This window comes from Uranotaenia lowii, chromosome 1, assembly GCF_029784155.1.
Source record: "Uranotaenia lowii strain MFRU-FL chromosome 1, ASM2978415v1, whole genome shotgun sequence".
NCBI lineage: Eukaryota > Metazoa > Arthropoda > Insecta > Diptera > Culicidae > Uranotaenia > Uranotaenia lowii.
This window is the reverse complement of record NC_073691.1, coordinates 176,051,392-176,069,422: the sequence shown is the minus strand read 5'-3', so window position 1 is coordinate 176,069,422 and position 18,031 is coordinate 176,051,392. Positions and strand designations below refer to the sequence as shown.

Sequence of the window (18,031 nt, the reverse complement as noted above, 5' to 3'; positions counted from 1 at the left end):
TTCCTGTTACTGTGACAAGTTAATTAAAACACAATTCGCCCCCGGTTGTTGTTTATTGGTGGAAACGAAGAAAAATGGTTGATGTGAGCAACATGAAATTTTATTTAAACGTATCGGATAGCTCTGACTTTGCAACAAAGTATTCAAAATTTGTTAAATAAGGTCTTGCAATTTCATCATGATTAAAAAAACCTGGGTTTAATTAATATTTGCAGATGGACGCAAAATGATATTAAATCAGCTTGGAAGGAGCATTACAAGCAAAGTGCATTAAAAAACGTTGAGTGTACAAAGCATTTAATTTCCATGGCGACCGTCAAAAAAGGTTGAATTAAATTTGAAGCTCAATAAAAAAGTAGCAAACATACAAATGAAATTTGAAAAACCTGAGTAACACTGATACAACTATAAAAAATCATGTGGACTGCTGTTTACTGACGACCTTAAGAATTTTGTTGAAAAATTTTCATCGTGGCAATATTTTTGTAACTATCTATTGTATAAATAATCATACATATGTATCAAATTTAAAAGAAGAAAAATATTTTTTTAATAAAATATCTAGAGCAATTGAAACATTGTCCAAAAAAACAAATTGCAAAATTGTACAAATTTTCAAAATTGTCAAAGTTGTCAAAATTTTAAACATTCTAAAAACTGTAGAATTTGAAAAAATCATAAAAAACATAAAAATTGTTAAAATTGTTAAAATTGTTAAAATTGTTAAAATTGTACAAATTGTACAAATTGTGCAAATTGTAAAAATTGTGAAAATTGTAAAAATTGTAAAAATTGTGAAAATTGTAAAAATTGTAACATTTGAAAAAATTGTCAAAACTGTCAAAATTGTCAAAATTGTCAAAATTGTCAAAATTGTCAAAATTGTCAAAATTGTCAAAATTGTCAAAATTGTCAAAATTGTCAAAATTGTCAAAATTGTCAAAATTGTCAAAATTGTCAAAATTGTCAAAATTGTCAAAATTGTCAAAATTGTCAAAATTGTCAAAATTGTCAAAATTGTCAAAATTGTCAAAATTGTCAAAATTGTCAAAATTGTCAAAATTGTCAAAATTGTCAAAATTGTCAAAATTGTCAAAATTGTCAAAATTGTCAAAATTGTCAAAATTGTCAAAATTGTCAAAATTGTCAAAATTGTCAAAATTGTCAAAATTGTCAAAATTGTCAAAATTGTCAAAATTGTCAAAATTGTCAAAATTGTCAAAATTGTCAAAATTGTCAAAATTGTCAAAATTGTCAAAATTGTCAAAATTGTCAAAATTGTCAAAATTGTCAAGATTGTCAAAATTGTCAAAATTGTCAATGTTGTCAAAATTGTCAAAATTGTCAAAATTGTCAAAATTGTCAAAATTGTCAAAATTGTCAAAATTGTCAAAATTGTCAAAATTGTCAAAATTGTCAAAATTATCAAAATTATCAAAATTGTCAAAATTGTCAAAATTGTCAAAATTGTCAAAATTGTCAAAATTGTCAAAATTGTCAAAATTGTCAAAATTGTCAAAATTGTCAAAATTGTCAAAATTGTCAAAATTGTCAAAATTGTCAAAATTGTCAAAATTGTCAAAATTTTCAAAATTGTCAAAATTGTCAAAATTTTCAAAATTGTCAAAATTGTCAAAATTGTCAAAATTGTCAAAATTGTCAAAATTGTCAAAATTGTCAAAATTGTCAAAATTGTCAAAATTGTCAAAATTGTCAAAATTGTCAAAATTGTCAAAATTGTCAAAATTGTCAAAATTGTCAAAATTGTCAAAATTGTCAAAATTGTCAAAATTGTCAAAATTGTCAAAATTGTCAAAATTGCCAAAATTGTCAAAATTGTCAAAATTGTCAAAATTGTCAAAATTGTCAAAATTGTCAAAATTGTCAAAATTGTCAAAATTGTCAAAATTGTCAAAATTGTCAAAATTGTCAAAATTGTCAAAATTGTCAAAATTGTCAAAATTGTCAAAATTGTCAAAATTGTCAAAATTGTCAAAATTGTCAAAATTGTCAAAATTGTCAAAATTGTCAAAATTGTCAAAATTGTCAAAATTGTCAAAATTGTCAAAATTGTCAAAATTGTCAAAATTGTCAAAATTGTCAAAATTGTCAAAATTGTCAAAATTGTCAAAATTGTCAAAATTGTCAAAATTGTCAAAATTGTCAAAATTGTCAAAATTGTCAAAATTGTCAAAATTGTCAAAATTGTCAAAATTGTCAAAATTGTCAAAATTGTCAAAATTGTCAAAATTGTCAAAATTGTCAAAATTGTCAAAATTGTCAAAATTGTCAAAATTGTCAAAATTGTCAAAATTGTCAAAATTGTCAAAATTGTCAAAATTGTCAAAATTGTCAAAATTGTCAAAATTGTCAAAATTGTCAAAATTGTCAAAATTGTCAAAATTGTCAAAATTGTCAAAATTGTCAAAATTGTCAAAATTGTCAAAATTGTCAAAATTGTCAAAATTGTCAAAATTGTCAAAATTGTCAAAATTGTCAAAACTGTCAAAATTTTCTAAATTGCCCAAATTGTCCAACTTGACTTCGACTTTCGACTTTCGACTTTCGACTTTCAAATTTCGACTTTCGACTTTCGACTTCCGACTTTCGACTTTCGACTTTCGACTTTCGACTTTCGACTTTCGATTTTCGTCTTTCGACTTTCGACTTTCGACTTTCGACTTTCGACTTTTGACTTTCGACTTTCGACTTTCGACTTTCGACTTTCGGCTTTCGACTTTCGTCTTTTGACTTTCAACTCTCATTTTTCGACTTTCAACTTTTTCAACTTTCAACTTTTGACTTTCAACTTTTGACATATATCTTTCGATTTACAACTGTCGACATTCGTTTTTAAACTTTTGACATTTTTATTTGAACTTTAAATTTCTTGCTTTAGATTTTCTTAAATTGGTTTTTATCCTTCGACTTTCGATTTTAGATTTTCGACTTTCGAGTTTCTTCCTTCGACGTTTTCATCTGTTCACGCTTGATTTTTGACTTTCGAATATTTTTTTGTCTCTTTATCTTTAGCTTTTAATTTGGAAAATCTTTTTCAGACCATCAAAGAAATTATTGAGTTTACTTGTAGCCTATTTTTTTTATCTACTAGTCATTTAAGTTTAATGTCATCACAAATTAAGCTTTGAGTTTCCTTTATTTTCCTTCAAACTCATTTTCTTCCAGCCTGAAAGAATTAGTATTCAACAAAAGTTGGGCGTTTTTTTTCTTCCTGGTGCCTTCTTGGCATCTCAATGCGCTCGTCTTTATCTCTATTTGACACTTGCAGCAACTTTACCAAACGCTACCAAATTCATCCTCCGGGATTATTTTTTTTGGAAATGGCCTCCTCTACGAGCAAATTCACTAGAAATCTAATTATCAGTCCTTTTACTGACTTTTTTCTTTTTTTTTCGTTGAAAATTTGCTCCTGCTGATACTACTTTGGCTTGTAGTTTAAGTTCATCCATGAGAAGAGTAACCTAAGCCCCGAGAAAGCTAACCAGTAGAAATCGCTTCCGACAAAATTTATTCCACATCTAACCCAAATAGAGAGTCGAATAAAAGCTCGGATCCTTTGGGTCCATTTTGGGGCCAAGGGTCAAACAGCGGGTGGTTCCAGATGTTAGCAAATGCTGGTCACCTCCTCTTCTGCGCAACATTTTCAGTGGGACATCGGACAAAATCCTCTCTGCCTTCAGAGGGAACACCAGCCGGAAATAAGTGAAAAAGTATAAACCACCGACAGAGATGGGAAACTGGATTAAAACTTTGTCTGCCGGGGCAGAAAAATGGAGCTTTTCCCGTCAGTACCGATGACTGCATGGCAGAAATCCGTCGGGCAAACAGATAAAGTTAAAAAAAGTGGACCAATTTTCTTCTTCTCCGTAAAATTTGCAACTATTTTGCTTCAGGGAATTGGGTTCAATTTATTTTGGATGGAGCTAAACGAGCATTCTCTCAATATTGTGATAAGGAAATGTTCGAAGAGTGTTTCGAAAGTTGATCTCCTATACCCGGGAAAGAGGTGAAAGGATGTTTTGGTTTTTCAACTTACCTCTTCTGAAATTAGAGCTCGATCAGGAAAGCTTTGGTGATAGAAATCTACATGTTAAATGCTTAAATTAAAACTAAACTGATTTGATTTTTTTCTATTTGAATCTACCATACATAATAATTACTATGTCAACCTTATAAAAAAATCATAATTTTCCCTACTTCAAGTGGTTTAAACATCAACATGCTATAGCTTGAATTGCGCAAAAAAAAATCATCTCTCTGGAGCAAGTTTTAACATAACATAAAACCAATTCGGCGATGAATTTGTAGCGATAAACTTTCTCATTCAACCGCCCTCCCTCGCTGACCCTCGCCCTGGAATGTTTAACAAAATTAATAAAATCTCGTCGTGCTTGTTAAATTTTCATTACAACTTCTTGGCTTTTTTTTTTCTTGTTTCAGTTTCTTTTCCGCAGGAGAAAAAAAACGCTTTCCTCAAAATCTGGTCGGCTCATGAGTAAGCGAAAAGTTCGGTTGGTGCAAATCGAGAACAAGTCCAAGGATGAGTACCGGAATAAAAGGAAAAAAAATCCTTCAAAACTCGTCCTTCTTCTCGCTAATTTCGGCAGACAAACTTTCTCCGAGTATCTTTTCGGTGTCGAATGCAGTGAGCAGGAAAAAGGAAGCAAAGAAGTCCTCAAGAAAATGCCGAAAGAAAAAGGAAACAGTCCTTGGCACCTTTGAGAAGATGGCTTTCCAAAAGTCTGTGTTCGAAATAATAAGCCTCCTTACTGCAAAGCTGTCAAGATGCAGGAGTCTTTCTTTCATTTTTTTTCTGAGTTTTCATTTTGCGGTCTGGAGGATTTGAACCTACATAAGCCGAGGGTACGGGGGCCAGTTGATTTTAATTTGTTATTCGAAGCCCTCACACAGCAAATTTGTGTCGATGAAAACTTTTCCTTGTAGGTGGGAGTGAAAATTGTTGAATATAATTTGATGATTGCGGCAACTTTTTTTTGTATCTATGTATCTATGTATCATTGTTCTTTGAAAACATTTTTTTTTTAAAGAAAGATCGGTTTGTTAAAGTTAGGGTTTTGTTTGTGAGTTACAGTTGATCGGATTGAGAAATTTATCAAAATAAATGGCATTTTTCAAATGAAACTAATACACACGTTGTCGAGACATGAAATTTCTGAATGAAAAAAAACCAAAACTCCAAGAATAAATAAAGATGAAAATAAGAATATAAAATAAATCTTTCTGAGGATTCCAAATTTTTAAATGATTTTTAAAATCATAAAATGAAGGGTTAATTCTGATAGTTAATACTATTCATTAGTGAAGATCCTTAACCAATTGCTATCTAAATAGCTAAACTTTCCGATTCAAAGTATCAAACATTAAACTGGATTTTAACTTGAAATTGCAATATTATTAAGTGGGTGAGCTGATAGCAGTATCGGCGATATAATTGGTATAGATCTTAAAATCCAGCAGTATTGGTCAAAAATCACTAAAAGATTTTTCGATATTCAGCATGATTTTGCCTTGTTGCCGAAAAAATAGTCGACTTATAACGGGATAGTTTTAATTTGCAAGGGAAAAATTAAAGCATGGGCAAATTGATGTTGGAAGACTTTTGCGTTCTAAACTCGATCTATCACTTTAAATATTTTGGAATTTAGAAATTTAAAAACTTATACTTATACAGGTTAAAGGGAAGAATGCCACAAAGTGGCAAATTTCCAAAAAATAGGATACAGATTAGGTCTAAATAATATTTTTCCAAAGATAAAACGATTTGAAAAAAATGAATTAAACATTTTTTTTCTGAAATTTTAATAGTTAACAACCACTTTTGCTTACAACACAAAACGAAGGTTTGTTTACTTCATTATTTGATAGGTACTGAATTTTTTTTATTTATTTCACAACTTGGTTAAAGGCTGAAAAGCATTTTTGCATGTGCATTAAAAAATATCAAAGGTTCATTTTTGTTTTGAATGTTTTCAAGATTTCCGTTTTTTAAAAACAGAGAAACATATTTACTTCTATAAGTTTTTCGCCCAGAAGTCATGGTTAACTTCTCATAGTCTTCATGAAAATTGATCAATAAATTAAAATCTTATTTTCTGAACCTTTTTGATATTTTTCACTTTTGTTAAAAAGTGAACCAATTGTTTCAATGTATTTTGACCTTGTATTTTCAAAAGGTGTACCGTAAACAAAAGCTGAGTAAAAAACACAAACTTGCCTTCAATGTCTCTAATCAAATCAAAATCAATTTTCAAATTCTTTGCACTTCGGAAAATGTGGATTTTGTTTACTTGTGTTATAATTGTAAAATAGATTTTGAGTTCTGGAGATGGAATAAATTCTCTCTCGCAAAACAACAATTCTTTCGTATTGAAACAGCGTCTATAAATCCTTTTTATTCCTTTTTGGTTCTAAAATCTCATAGGGAACGCAAAAGTTATAACACATCATCCCATCTTTCTATTTATTATTGCTAGAATCTTTTGAGATTAAACGCATTAACTTGAATTCAAAAATCTTGAGAAGATGATTTAAAATTTGAACTCTTACTATGAATATTTCATATTCGATTCTTGTTTGACAGCACTTTTTTTCACGTTTATCCACAATGTGAGTGTTTGAAAATCTTGTCAGTTTTGTCAATTTTGTTAAATTTGTTGAATTTGCCAAATTTGTCAAATTTGACAAATTTGACAAATTTGACAAATTTGACATTTTCTTCAATTTTGTCGATTTAACCAAAATTGTCAATTAAATGAATTTTGCGAATTTTTGGTTTTTGACGATTTTGTCGATTAAATCAATTTTGTCCTTTTTTTTAATCTTGTAAATTTTGTCAATTTTGTCATGTTTGTCAACTTTGTTCAAATTTGTCAATTCAGTTGATTTGGTCCATCTTGTTAATGTTGTCATTTTTGTCAATGAAGTTAATTTTGTTTAAATTGTCAATTCTGTCGATGTTGTTGATTCCGTCCATTTTTTTCATTTTTGTCAGAATTGTCAATTTTGTCAATTTAATCCATTTTGTCAATTTTGTCAATTTTGTCAATTTTGTCATTTTTGTCATTTTTGATTATTTTGCCAATTTTGTCTTTTTTGTCAATTTTGTTCAGTTTTGTCAATTTTGTCCATCTTGTCAATTTGGTCAATTTTGTGAATTTGGTAAATATTGTCAATTTTGTCAATTCTGTCAATTTTGTCAATTTTGTCAATCTTGTCAATTTTGTTAGTTTTGTCAGTTTTGTCAATTTAATTATTAGTATATTTTATCAACTTTGTCAATTTGTCAATTTTGTCCATTTTGTCAATTTTCTCAATTTTGTCAATTTTGTCAATTTTGTCAATTTTGTCAATTTTGTCAATTTTGTCAATTTTGTCAATTTTGTCAATTTTGTCAATTTTGTCAATTTTGTCAATTTTGTCAATTTTGTCAATTTTGTCAATTTTGTCAATTTTGTCAATTTTGTCAATTTTGTCAATTTTGTCAATTTTGTCAATTTTGTCAATTTTGTCAATTTTGTCAATTTTGTCAATTTTGTCAATTTTGTCAATTTTGTCAATTTTGTCAATTTTGTCAATTTTGTCAATTTTGTCAATTTTGTCAATTTTGTCAATTTTGTCAATTTTGTCAATTTTGTCAATTTTGTCAATTTTGTCAATTTTGTCAATTTTGTCAATTTTGTCAATTTTGTCAATTTTGTCAATTTTGTCAATTTTGTCAATTTTGTCAATTTTGTCAATTTTGTCAATTTTGTCAATTTTTTAAATTTTGTCAATTTTGTCAATTTTGTCAATTTTGTCAATTTTGTCAATTTTGTCAATTTTGTCAATTTTGTCAATTTTGTCAATTTTGTCAATTTTGTCAATTTTGTCAATTTTGTCAATTTTGTCAATTTTGTCAATTTTGTCAATTTTGTTAAATTTCGTAAATTTTTCACTTTCGTCGATTTTAAAAATTTTGTCAGTTTTGTCAATCTTGTCAATTTGGCTTATTTTGCAAATTTTGTAAATTTCGTCAATCTTATCAATGTTGTCATTTTTGTCAGTTTTGTCAATTTTTTTTTATTTTGTCAACTTTATCTTTTTTGTCAGTTTTGTGAATTTCGTCGATTTTGTCAATTTTGTCATTTTGTCATTTTTGTCAATTTGTCATTTTTCTCAATCTAAATTTTGATTTTTGTCGATTTTGTTAATTTTGTCGATTTTGTTTTTGGTCAGCCTGGCCAAAATGATTAATTTTGATTTATATGCATGTTCCAAAAAAAATCCCAAATGTTTTAAACTCTACTATGGAGGACTTGGTGGCGCTACTCAAGTAACCAGAAGTTCCATAAAACAGGCTCTTAAAAGCTTACTCAGCCCTGCCCGAGGGCTGTATAGCATTCTATACAGCTTAAAATTAAAGGTCCTATCGATGCTTTCAAGTTCCGTTATCAAAACTGAATAGCAGGCTTTTCAGCCCTTACATAAGACTTTTTTTTACTTTGAACTTTTTGCAAAAAAAAAATTAAATAAAGGAACTGGCAAAAATAAAGCGTTTTCGTGTATTTCTTAGATTTGAAATTTTACACAACTTTCTATTACTTTATCTTTTCTCTCTACATTTTATGAATTTCATACTTACTTGAAAATTCTCTTGAAGAATTGAACCTGAACCTTTCAGATGATGACTGAACACGTTATTTTCAAACCATAACCGATTTCTGGGTAGTTGGTTTAAAACATTTAATTTAAAATAATCTTGAGATTTTCACCTTGACCTTTTCAAAGTAGGCGAAATCATAAAAAAGAAAACATTCAACCAAATCGATTTGCATTTAACGAAGAAATATTTTTTCCGCTATAATGAAGAAATCTTTTATCCAAACATTGAGCGAACTATTTTTTTTTTTGTTTCGATTATATGTAGTCGTTTTACCATCATTATGGCATTCGCGACTTTATCAACGTTACAGTTGGCGGATCGTTATTGAAAAACTTATCCGGTACAACTGTGTTCGATGTTTACTCTTGGGCTCGAACTCACGGACATCGGCTCAGGAAGCAACAGACTTGCCAACTGAGCTATATCACAAGCCCATTGAGCGAACTATGCGAAACAGCTTTGCGATGAAGAATACAGACAAAACTTTGTGAGTACTTAAAAACATGACGTTTTATGATATTCTTTAAAATTTTGCATTTTTTGTTTAACAGTTCCAACATCGAACGTTCAGAGAACAAAATGTTGAAGGCGTTAGATTCTTTACAATTTCAAGCCGATTGAACCTGCACAGGATCAAGCCGAGTCGCATCTAAAACAGCCATACTGTCAAACCCCAAGTTTTTGAACATTTTTCAAAAAATAGGCACAACACAAACCGAAGTGGTTCACCAAATTAAACTTGCCTGCAAAACGATTAACACTTACGGAGCAGAGACGTGTAGCCCGGAAAATGCGTAATAAAAATACAAAAACAATCAAAGATTTAAACAAATATAAATGATCAAAATTCGAGTGAAATGTCTGATAATGGTGGAAACTCCGATGACCAGGCCAGAGATGATTTTAGTAGAAAATTCAGAATAGTTTAACAAAAAAATATCCCTTTATCCTTTAAAAAATGCCCATGCCAACCAGCTTCTTCAGAAACGGAGGAAGCTAGAACGCAATCGTCTTCAAAATCAGCAAACATGGCGGACTTTTTATCATATCCGATTTAAACCATGTACTCCGACTTCAACTAACGATTTTTACGACCTTTTTCATGCGTTAGTTGGAATAACGATTCCCAGTAACGTTTTTAATGACTTAAGTTATCTTATTTAATGTGATTTTATGTTTGCTGTGCATTCAAGTTTGAGTACAAGGCAGGGGGCTATTCAACATTGCATACAAGTGTTTGGTTTGTGTACAAGAAAACATTGCGTGAAAGCTTGTATGTAATATTTTTGCATTTTTTGTGGTCAATAAGAGAGATGATTATATTTAATTGATCGAAAGCTACTTACCGAGCACTCGATTGGCGTCTGCTCCAATTACGAAAAACAGCACTAACAACCCATACACGATCATGGTTTGGCCAAGATAGCTTTTAGCAGTGTTGCGAGAACGACTTCGTTTTCCACGGTCGTTTCCCATCAGACTTTTCCACTTCTAAGAAACTCATACGAAGCTAGCTTTCAAAACTACCAATTGTTATCCTTAAACTGGCACTAATAAAACACTTTAGCCCGGCAGCCATGCATCGGTTTGATTAGCTGCAGCTAGTTACGAAACCATTAGAGTGTATTCGACGAATTTCGACATCTGCATCCACATAGGGATGCTTCCTTAGTTTCTTTTTTCCGGGAGTTGAACTTTTTCACGAGTATGTCTCGGTAGCTTACCGAGGACCTCTAGTGGAGAATAATGAACGATTCAACTGACCATTATTCCCCGGAAGCAAAGACGATCCCTGGTAACGAATTTCCTATCCCGTTTCCGAATGTACCCGGTTAATTCCTGAATAGGAAACAACACAAATACCTTCCCACAATCACACCGACACACATAAACTCCACTTTTAGCTCCCCACCCATAGTAGGTATTTCGCATTGACTATCATTCACAATGGCATTGGCACCTGAGTCGTTTTGGAATTCACTTTTTTTTGCTTCCACTCCACCCCCAAAACTACTGGCCATCAATGGTCCCCCGGACCAAGTGCTGATTTCGCAAAAATCCACCTATCACTGGAACAACTCGGAAGCAGCTTGGCTATGTTTTTGTAGCTGGTTTCGCGTTTTTCCTTGTGCTTTCGAGCTTTGGTTTGGACGTCGCCACCCGGTGGAAATTCCTTCCGCATTTGATTTTGCTTTTGCAGGCGAAGAAGAAAAAAATCAAACCGACAACCCCTCCAAGTGCAGTCACTTTTTGCTGGTGCTGATAGCTTCCATTAAAACTGAAAGAATGGGGTACCCACACATATTCACATGCCGTACCCAGATTTCAGGGAACCGTGCATCCCATTCAAGGATTAGGGGATAGCGTTACTGGAAATCGATGTCGGCATTGTTTTGTTGAGTTTTTATTGTGGTTGCTTCAGCTCTGGCATTCGGTTTCAAACATCCAGCTGCAATGAGATCGAGGAAAAAAAAAATAAGTCAAGACAAAAGGATCGTTTATTGAGTAAGAATTAGTGGCACATTGTTGGGTACGAATAAAAAAAAAACAATTGAACAAATTGATTGGGTTTATCACATTGATGATTAAAAGAAAAAAAAACTTAGATGTGGTTTTTGTTTACAAGCTTATCCCCGTGTGCGTTGCCACCCAAGTAACAAAAAGTCGTATATTAACTTAATCTCTGTATTAAAAAGTCTCATTAGGCTGAATAAAAGGTACTATTTTCAATAAGTGCTTGATGTAGACTTCTGAGCGAACTTAAAAAAGTCTTAATACGGCATGGATCAATTTTGTGCGTTCCAAGTACCTTGAAAATCCGTAATAAAAAAGTTCCTTTAAACGATTTTTTTTATGGCAAGCAGAATTGATAACGAGCTTCCTGGTCCCATGCAAAATTCTTTCTCTAACTCCAATGCAAATAGAGATGTCCTAAGTAACCAAAAGTTCCTTTAAATAGTCTCTAAGTAGCTTACATAGCTCTGATTGAAGGCTCTACCCAAGCAACCAAAAGTCTTATAAAAAGGTCAAACACAGCTTAATCAGCATAATCAATGTGCTGAAGTTCCTTTTATTCAGCCCAAAATTTAAGTTCTTATCGAAACTTTGAAGTCCCCTTACAGATTTGAACGGCCTTCTGTTCAGCTCACAAAACATCGGTTAATCAGAAAAAACGAAAAAAAATCTCTCCTCTGCTCTCTTACTTCGGTCACCATCAGCCCACGTGGTGCTGCCACTTTCTCGGCATCCATCTTCATTCCTCCCATCACCAAAATTCATCTGACTTTAATTGTTTTGTTCGATACATACCGGCACGCACGCCAGTTCTGCTACACATTTGTTTTATTTGCTTACTAAAGCAATAAAACAACCTAATACAAAAAAATTAGTCCTGATACCAGATTTGAACCGCGACGCTTCGAGATGATAACCAAACACGCTGCCACGACGCCACGCCTAGATGTTGCCTTACCGGCAGCAAAAATTCGAAGTGGTAATAAGATTTCCTAGAATACCCGAATGGGCAGCAAGCGGCCAGCAGCGAAGACGTATGTTAATTTTTACTCAGAAACATTACGAAACGGTATATAAATCAAACATCCGTTAATTTTTTTTTTTTTTTTTTTTTTTTTTTTTTTTTTTTTTTTTCTTTTTTTTTTTTTTTTTTTTTTTTTTTTATTGAACAAAAAAAAACTTAACCTACATTTACAAAAACATTACACTTCTTTTCATTATATTAACAAATATTTAAGTTACAATCAAACAAATTCTTTACAATTTTTCTATTGTTCCATCTAAATTCGCGGATACTTTTTTGAAACAAATACAAATTTATATTTGGAAAATTTTCCACGCAATAAGCTATATAGCGTACTACTAACCACAATGCCGTTTTTTGGAGAGGTTCTTCGCAATCTATACTTAATATATCTTCTATATTGACAAATACAATTCTGTACTTCGTTCGTAATATTCTTTCTACCCATAATCTTACATCTTCGTTTGCAAAACACAACCTCAATCGATGTTCATTCGTATCAATTTGACAACAAATATCGCACAATTCATTATCCAGATTTCCAATATTGTATTCAGTGAGTTTCTTTTTGTTGGGTATTAGATTATTGAACAATAAATATAAACTTGATCGATCAGTGGACATTAAGAAAGAATAACCAATGATTTTCCAAAATGAACTCCATGTTACGAGGGGAAAAACTTCTTCAATTTTGGGTTTGATCGTATCGCAAAAGACAAGGGATCTATATAATCGTTTAGTAGTTTCAATTTCTGGGCTGTTTTTGAGATGCTGCGCTTTCAAAATCCATTCTTTACCATTTCTCGTCAGTCTTCCTAGATGGTTAAATTTCAGCAAATAATCTTCATTTGAAGGAGGAACTAGTATGTTTCTTACAAACAATGCTTTGCATTTTTCTTCTGGATCAATCAATCCCAATCCTCCTCGATCTATGTCTAAATATAGTTGCTTCCTTTCTACTCTAAACATATTATTTTTCCAAACAAATTGTCCAACTATTGACTTAATTTTAGCAAGGTGTTTATTTTTTGGAGGGTAAATCTGTGCTATGTACCAAAGCTTGGACAGGACAAACGTATTAATATACCAAACTCTTTCCAATAAACTCAAAACCCTAAAATTGTTAAGAGATGTCCTATGAGCAATGTCAGCAATCAGCTTTCCATAATTTCGGTCAACACTTTCGTCCCAAGTTTTTCAAGCGATTTGAAATTTACGTAAGTTAAAATTCAATATCGGTTTAAAAAAATGGAATTCCACGTTTATAACTTTTAAGCATTGTGGTAAGTTAATACAGTCGGACGAAAGTGAAAAAATTTACTCTTTTCAAATACAATCTTGTAAGAGTTATTAAGTTGTTCTGAGTTGTAATTTCAATATAAATTATACGTTTCAACAAAAAATGATTTATTGATAAAACGTCCTTTTGTGATTTTTGTTCATTCATGAAATGGCGGACATGTTTCAAAAAAGGCTATTTGAGGAACTTCTTGGAACTTCAAGTTCATAGAAGGCTATTTGAGACCCAATTTGTAACTTTGATACTGAATGGATGCGATTTACATGTCACAAAAAAGGATATTTGAGGAAATGCCAGGAACTTCAAGTCCATAGAAGGTTATTGGAGGATTTTTTTGTAACTATAAAGTTTTATTTCGAGGAAATGCGGTACCAATTCCATTTATAACCTTTGTTCAGCGAAATTCGAACTTAGGAAGCACGCGTTTAAGTAGGTGTTGCGTTCTACTCAGCTGAAGTTTGCAGCATGTAAACTTGAAATATCTATCAGAAAATGCAAAAAACGGCGTTCTGCGAAGTTTTTCTATAAAGGTATGATGGAAATAATAAAAACGGATCAAGTATACCCATTCTTCCCCAATGCTCTATGTGCTGGATGTGTCCTTGTTGTTGCTGTGAGAGAAGAAGAAAATATGAAATCATTTTTTTTGTCATTTTTGAAATTTTTGTAATTTTTGTTATTTTTGTCATTTTTGTCATTTTTGTCATTTTTGTCATTTTTGTCAATTTTGTCATTTTTGTCATTTTTGTCATTTTTGTCATTTTTGTCATTTTTGTCATTTTTGTCATTTTTGTCATTTTTGTCATTTTTGTCATTTTTGTCATTTTTGTCATTTTTGTCATTTTGTCATTTTTGTCATTTTTGTCATTTTTGTCATTTTTGTCATTTTTGTCATTTTTGTCATTTTTGTCATTTTTGTCATTTTTGTCATTTTTGTCATTTTTGTCATTTTTGTCATTTTTGTCATTTTTGTCATTTTTGTCATTTTTTTCATTTTTGTCATTTTTGTCATTTTTGTCATTTTTGTCATTTTTGTCATTTTTGTCATTTTTGTCATTTTTGTCATTTTTGTCATTTTTGTCATTTTTGTCATTTTTGTCATTTTTGTCATTTTTGTCATTTTTGTCATTTTTGTCATTTTTGTCATTTTTGTCATTTTTGTCATTTTTGTCATTTTTGTCATTTTTGTCATTTTTGTCATTTTTGTCATTTTTGTCATTTTTGTCATTGTTGTCATTTTTGTCATTTTTGTCATTTTTGTCATTTTTGTCATTTTTGTCATTTTTGTCATTTTTGTCATTTTTGTCATTTTTGTCATTTTTGTCATTTTTGTCATTTTTGTCATTTTTGTCATTTTTGTCATTTTTGTCATTTTTGTCATTTTTGTCATTTTTGTCATTTTTGTCATTTTTGTCATTTTTGTCATTTTTGTCATTTTTGTCATTTTAGTAATTTTTGTCATTTTCTCATTTTTGTCATTTTAGTAATTTTTGTCATTTTCTCATTTTTGTCATTTTTGTCATTTTTGTCATTTTTGTCATTTTTGTCATTTTTGTCATTTTTGTCATTTTTGTCATTTTTGTCATTTTTGTCATTTTTGTCATTTTTGTCATTTTTGTCATTTTTGTCATTTTTGTCATTTTTGTCATTTTTGTCATTTTTGTCATTTGTTTCATTTTTGTCATTTTTGTCATTTTTGTCATTTTTGTCATTTTTGTCATTTTTGTCATTTTTGTCATTTTTGTCATTTTTGTCATTTTTGTCATTTTTGTCATTTTTGTCATTTTTGTCATTTTTGTCATTGTTGAAAAACGCAGGTTTCAGTGGTGGAATAGAGTTAATCTTTATTCATTTTGTTCGTCAAGTCCTTAAAGAACTACTTATAACATAAGCGATAGCTATTTACAATATTCACTGAAGTGATATCCTCACTTATTAGTTTTCTCATTTTCGTGTGATATTCTGAGCTAACCACTCAGAATATCTGGCAACACTGGTGAGTTACCACGAACCCAATTTGTGTTGTCTCGCTTACCCGTGTGATGATGTAAACATTTATACCGTGTTTACCATCATCAGCTGTCATCATCAATCATCACCGCTATTGTTTCAATTGCGAATTGACTCAAAGCATGCGGAACCAAAACAAACTGTTTTGGTTTCGCTCGTGGCAGCAGAAGTTTGCTGCTGTGCCGCTGTGCTGCTGCTGAAGGAAACCGTAAGTATCAACACCTCCCCTCAATTCGCAGATTGAGAATGCTCAACAGCTTCGCGTGCCTCGCCCTTGGTAACGCCTTCGTGAACGCATCAGCTGGCTGATCCTCAGTAGAGATGTGTCGCAAAGATAGCTGACCGCTTCTTATGATGTCTCTGATGAAAGCATACTTCACATCCAGATGCTTCATCCGCTGATGAGTCCGCGCCTCTTCCAGATACTGGATACAAGGGATGTTGTCTTCCATTAACGTGAAAGGAGTGCTAACCACACCCAATTCACCAAGGAAGTTTGTTAACCACAAACCTTCCTTGACCGCATGGCAAAGGGCTCCTATCTCAGCTTCGGTCGATGACAGACTGACCGTCTGCTGACGTTTCGTTGACCACGAAATAAGATTTCCGAAGATCATGTAAGCGTAGCCTGATACAGATCTTCGATCATCGGAGTCGTTGGCAAAATCTGCATCAGCATATCCGATGAGTGGTTCCGATTTCGCGTTTCTGCGGAATACCAACGCCGTATCGGTCGTACCTCGAAGGTAACGCAGAATACGCTTCAGGCCTTGCCAGTGCCTATCCGCCGGGCTGGCCTGGTACTTGCTCAGTGCGCTAACCGCAGCACAGATATCTGGTCTCGAAGATGTCGCCAGATATTGTAGACAACCGATCAATTCTTTGAACGGTTGTTCGGTGATAGCCTCACCATCGTTCAGCTTCGTCCAGCGAACGTTTGTGTCAAGCGGTGTGCTTACGGGTTTACAATCGGCCATACCGAATCGTTGCAGAACCTTCTCGGCGTATCCTGATTGCGAAATCTCGATGATGCTATTCGGGAAGTCTCGCTTGATGGTCATCCCCAAGAAAGTCTTGACTTCCAGGAGATCCTTCATCTGGAATAGTCTCCCAAGCTCGGTCTTGATCCAGATAACCTCTGAAACGTCTTTTCCGGCAATCAGGATGTCATCCACGAACAGGATGAGGGTGAGTCCTCGCTTGCAGGATCGGTAAACGCAGCAGTCACTCTTCAACGGATAGAAACCAAGCTTTCTTATCTCGTCGTCGAATCGCTGGTTCCAAGCACGACCCGCTTGCTTCAAGCCGTACAGGCTTTTCTGCAATCGAACGACCTTCGATTTTCCCACGTCATCGTTTGGCATCTGCATGAAGATAACCTCTTCTAAATTTCCATTCAGGAATGCAGTTTTGACGTCCATTTGATGAACGACCATGTCGTATTCGTTCGCCAATGCCAAGACGGTCCGAACGCTCTCCTTCTTGGCTACCGGTGCATAGGTTTCCCAGTAGTCCAATCCTGGTCTTTGGGAACACCCTTTCGCGACCAATCGAGCCTTGTAGCGACCATCGTCCTTCACGGTGAACACCCACTTGGACAGGATGGGTTTCCTGTGACCCGGGGGCAAGCTAACCGCTTCCCAAGTATTGTTCTCCTTCAGGGCTATCATCTCCTCGTCGATGGCGACCTTCCAGGAATCCCAATCGTCCCGGCGCTTCAGCTCAGTGATGTTCTGAGGTAACTCCTCATCAACAACAGCGGCAACGTTAGCCACGTAGCGCTGTGTAGTCCCTCTTGTTCGCTGACTTCGTCTCAGGGCCGGTTCAGGGGGGACGGAATCTTGGTCATCATCGTCATCGTAGTCGCTCTCGCCGTGATCATCTACAATCACACTGTTAACCACAGTGTGATCGGGATCAGCAGGCACATCGGCTAACCGCTCAGATGTGATTTCTGTTGTTGGCACATCAGCTGACCGCTCGAATGTGTTTTCATGTGCATGAGCATCGTCTAGCTGCTCGGATGTGGGCTGTTGTTCTGGCTCATACACATCGGCTAACCGCTCAAATGTGATGGCCTCTGGTGGGATCTCAACATTCTTGTCGATGACCAGTTGTTCATGAACAACGTCGTCTCGATTAGGCTCCAACAACAAATCAAGGCAGTACTCGTTGTTCAGGAATTTTCCTCGGGCGAAAACCTCCCCTGAAAATGCAAACTGTACTTGCTTTCCGAGAAAAGTAACTCTTTTCCCGTTCTCGGTGCACTTTCTGACCGAAAGTAAGTTGTCCTCCAAACCTGGGATAAGCTAACCGCTTCCCAAATCTCGCTTTCATCCGGGGCTGCATGATAGTAGCTTTGTGTGTTAACAGCAACACTGATGTTCGGTCTCGAAAACAGCAAACAACCGATCAAATCCTTGAACGGCTGCTCAGTAATAACCTCACTTCGTTCAGCCCGAATCTCGTTCTCTTTCATGGCTGCGGTGGTTTTCCGGAA

The 18,031-nt window shown here is 33.5% G+C and overlaps 1 protein-coding gene across 1 annotated transcript in view; it reads right to left on the bottom strand.

The window, feature by feature from the left end:
• Window positions 1-18,031, bottom strand: part of LOC129760719 (tyrosine-protein phosphatase 99A-like) — a 352,268-nt gene that overhangs the window by 312,659 nt on the left and 21,578 nt on the right. Inside the window, exon 2 of the mRNA XM_055758409.1 lies at window positions 10,030-11,132. Within this exon, the coding sequence (XP_055614384.1) occupies window positions 10,030-10,159 (130 nt within the window). The 5' untranslated portion in view covers window positions 10,160-11,132. The remainder of the gene's footprint in view (window positions 1-10,029; window positions 11,133-18,031) is intronic.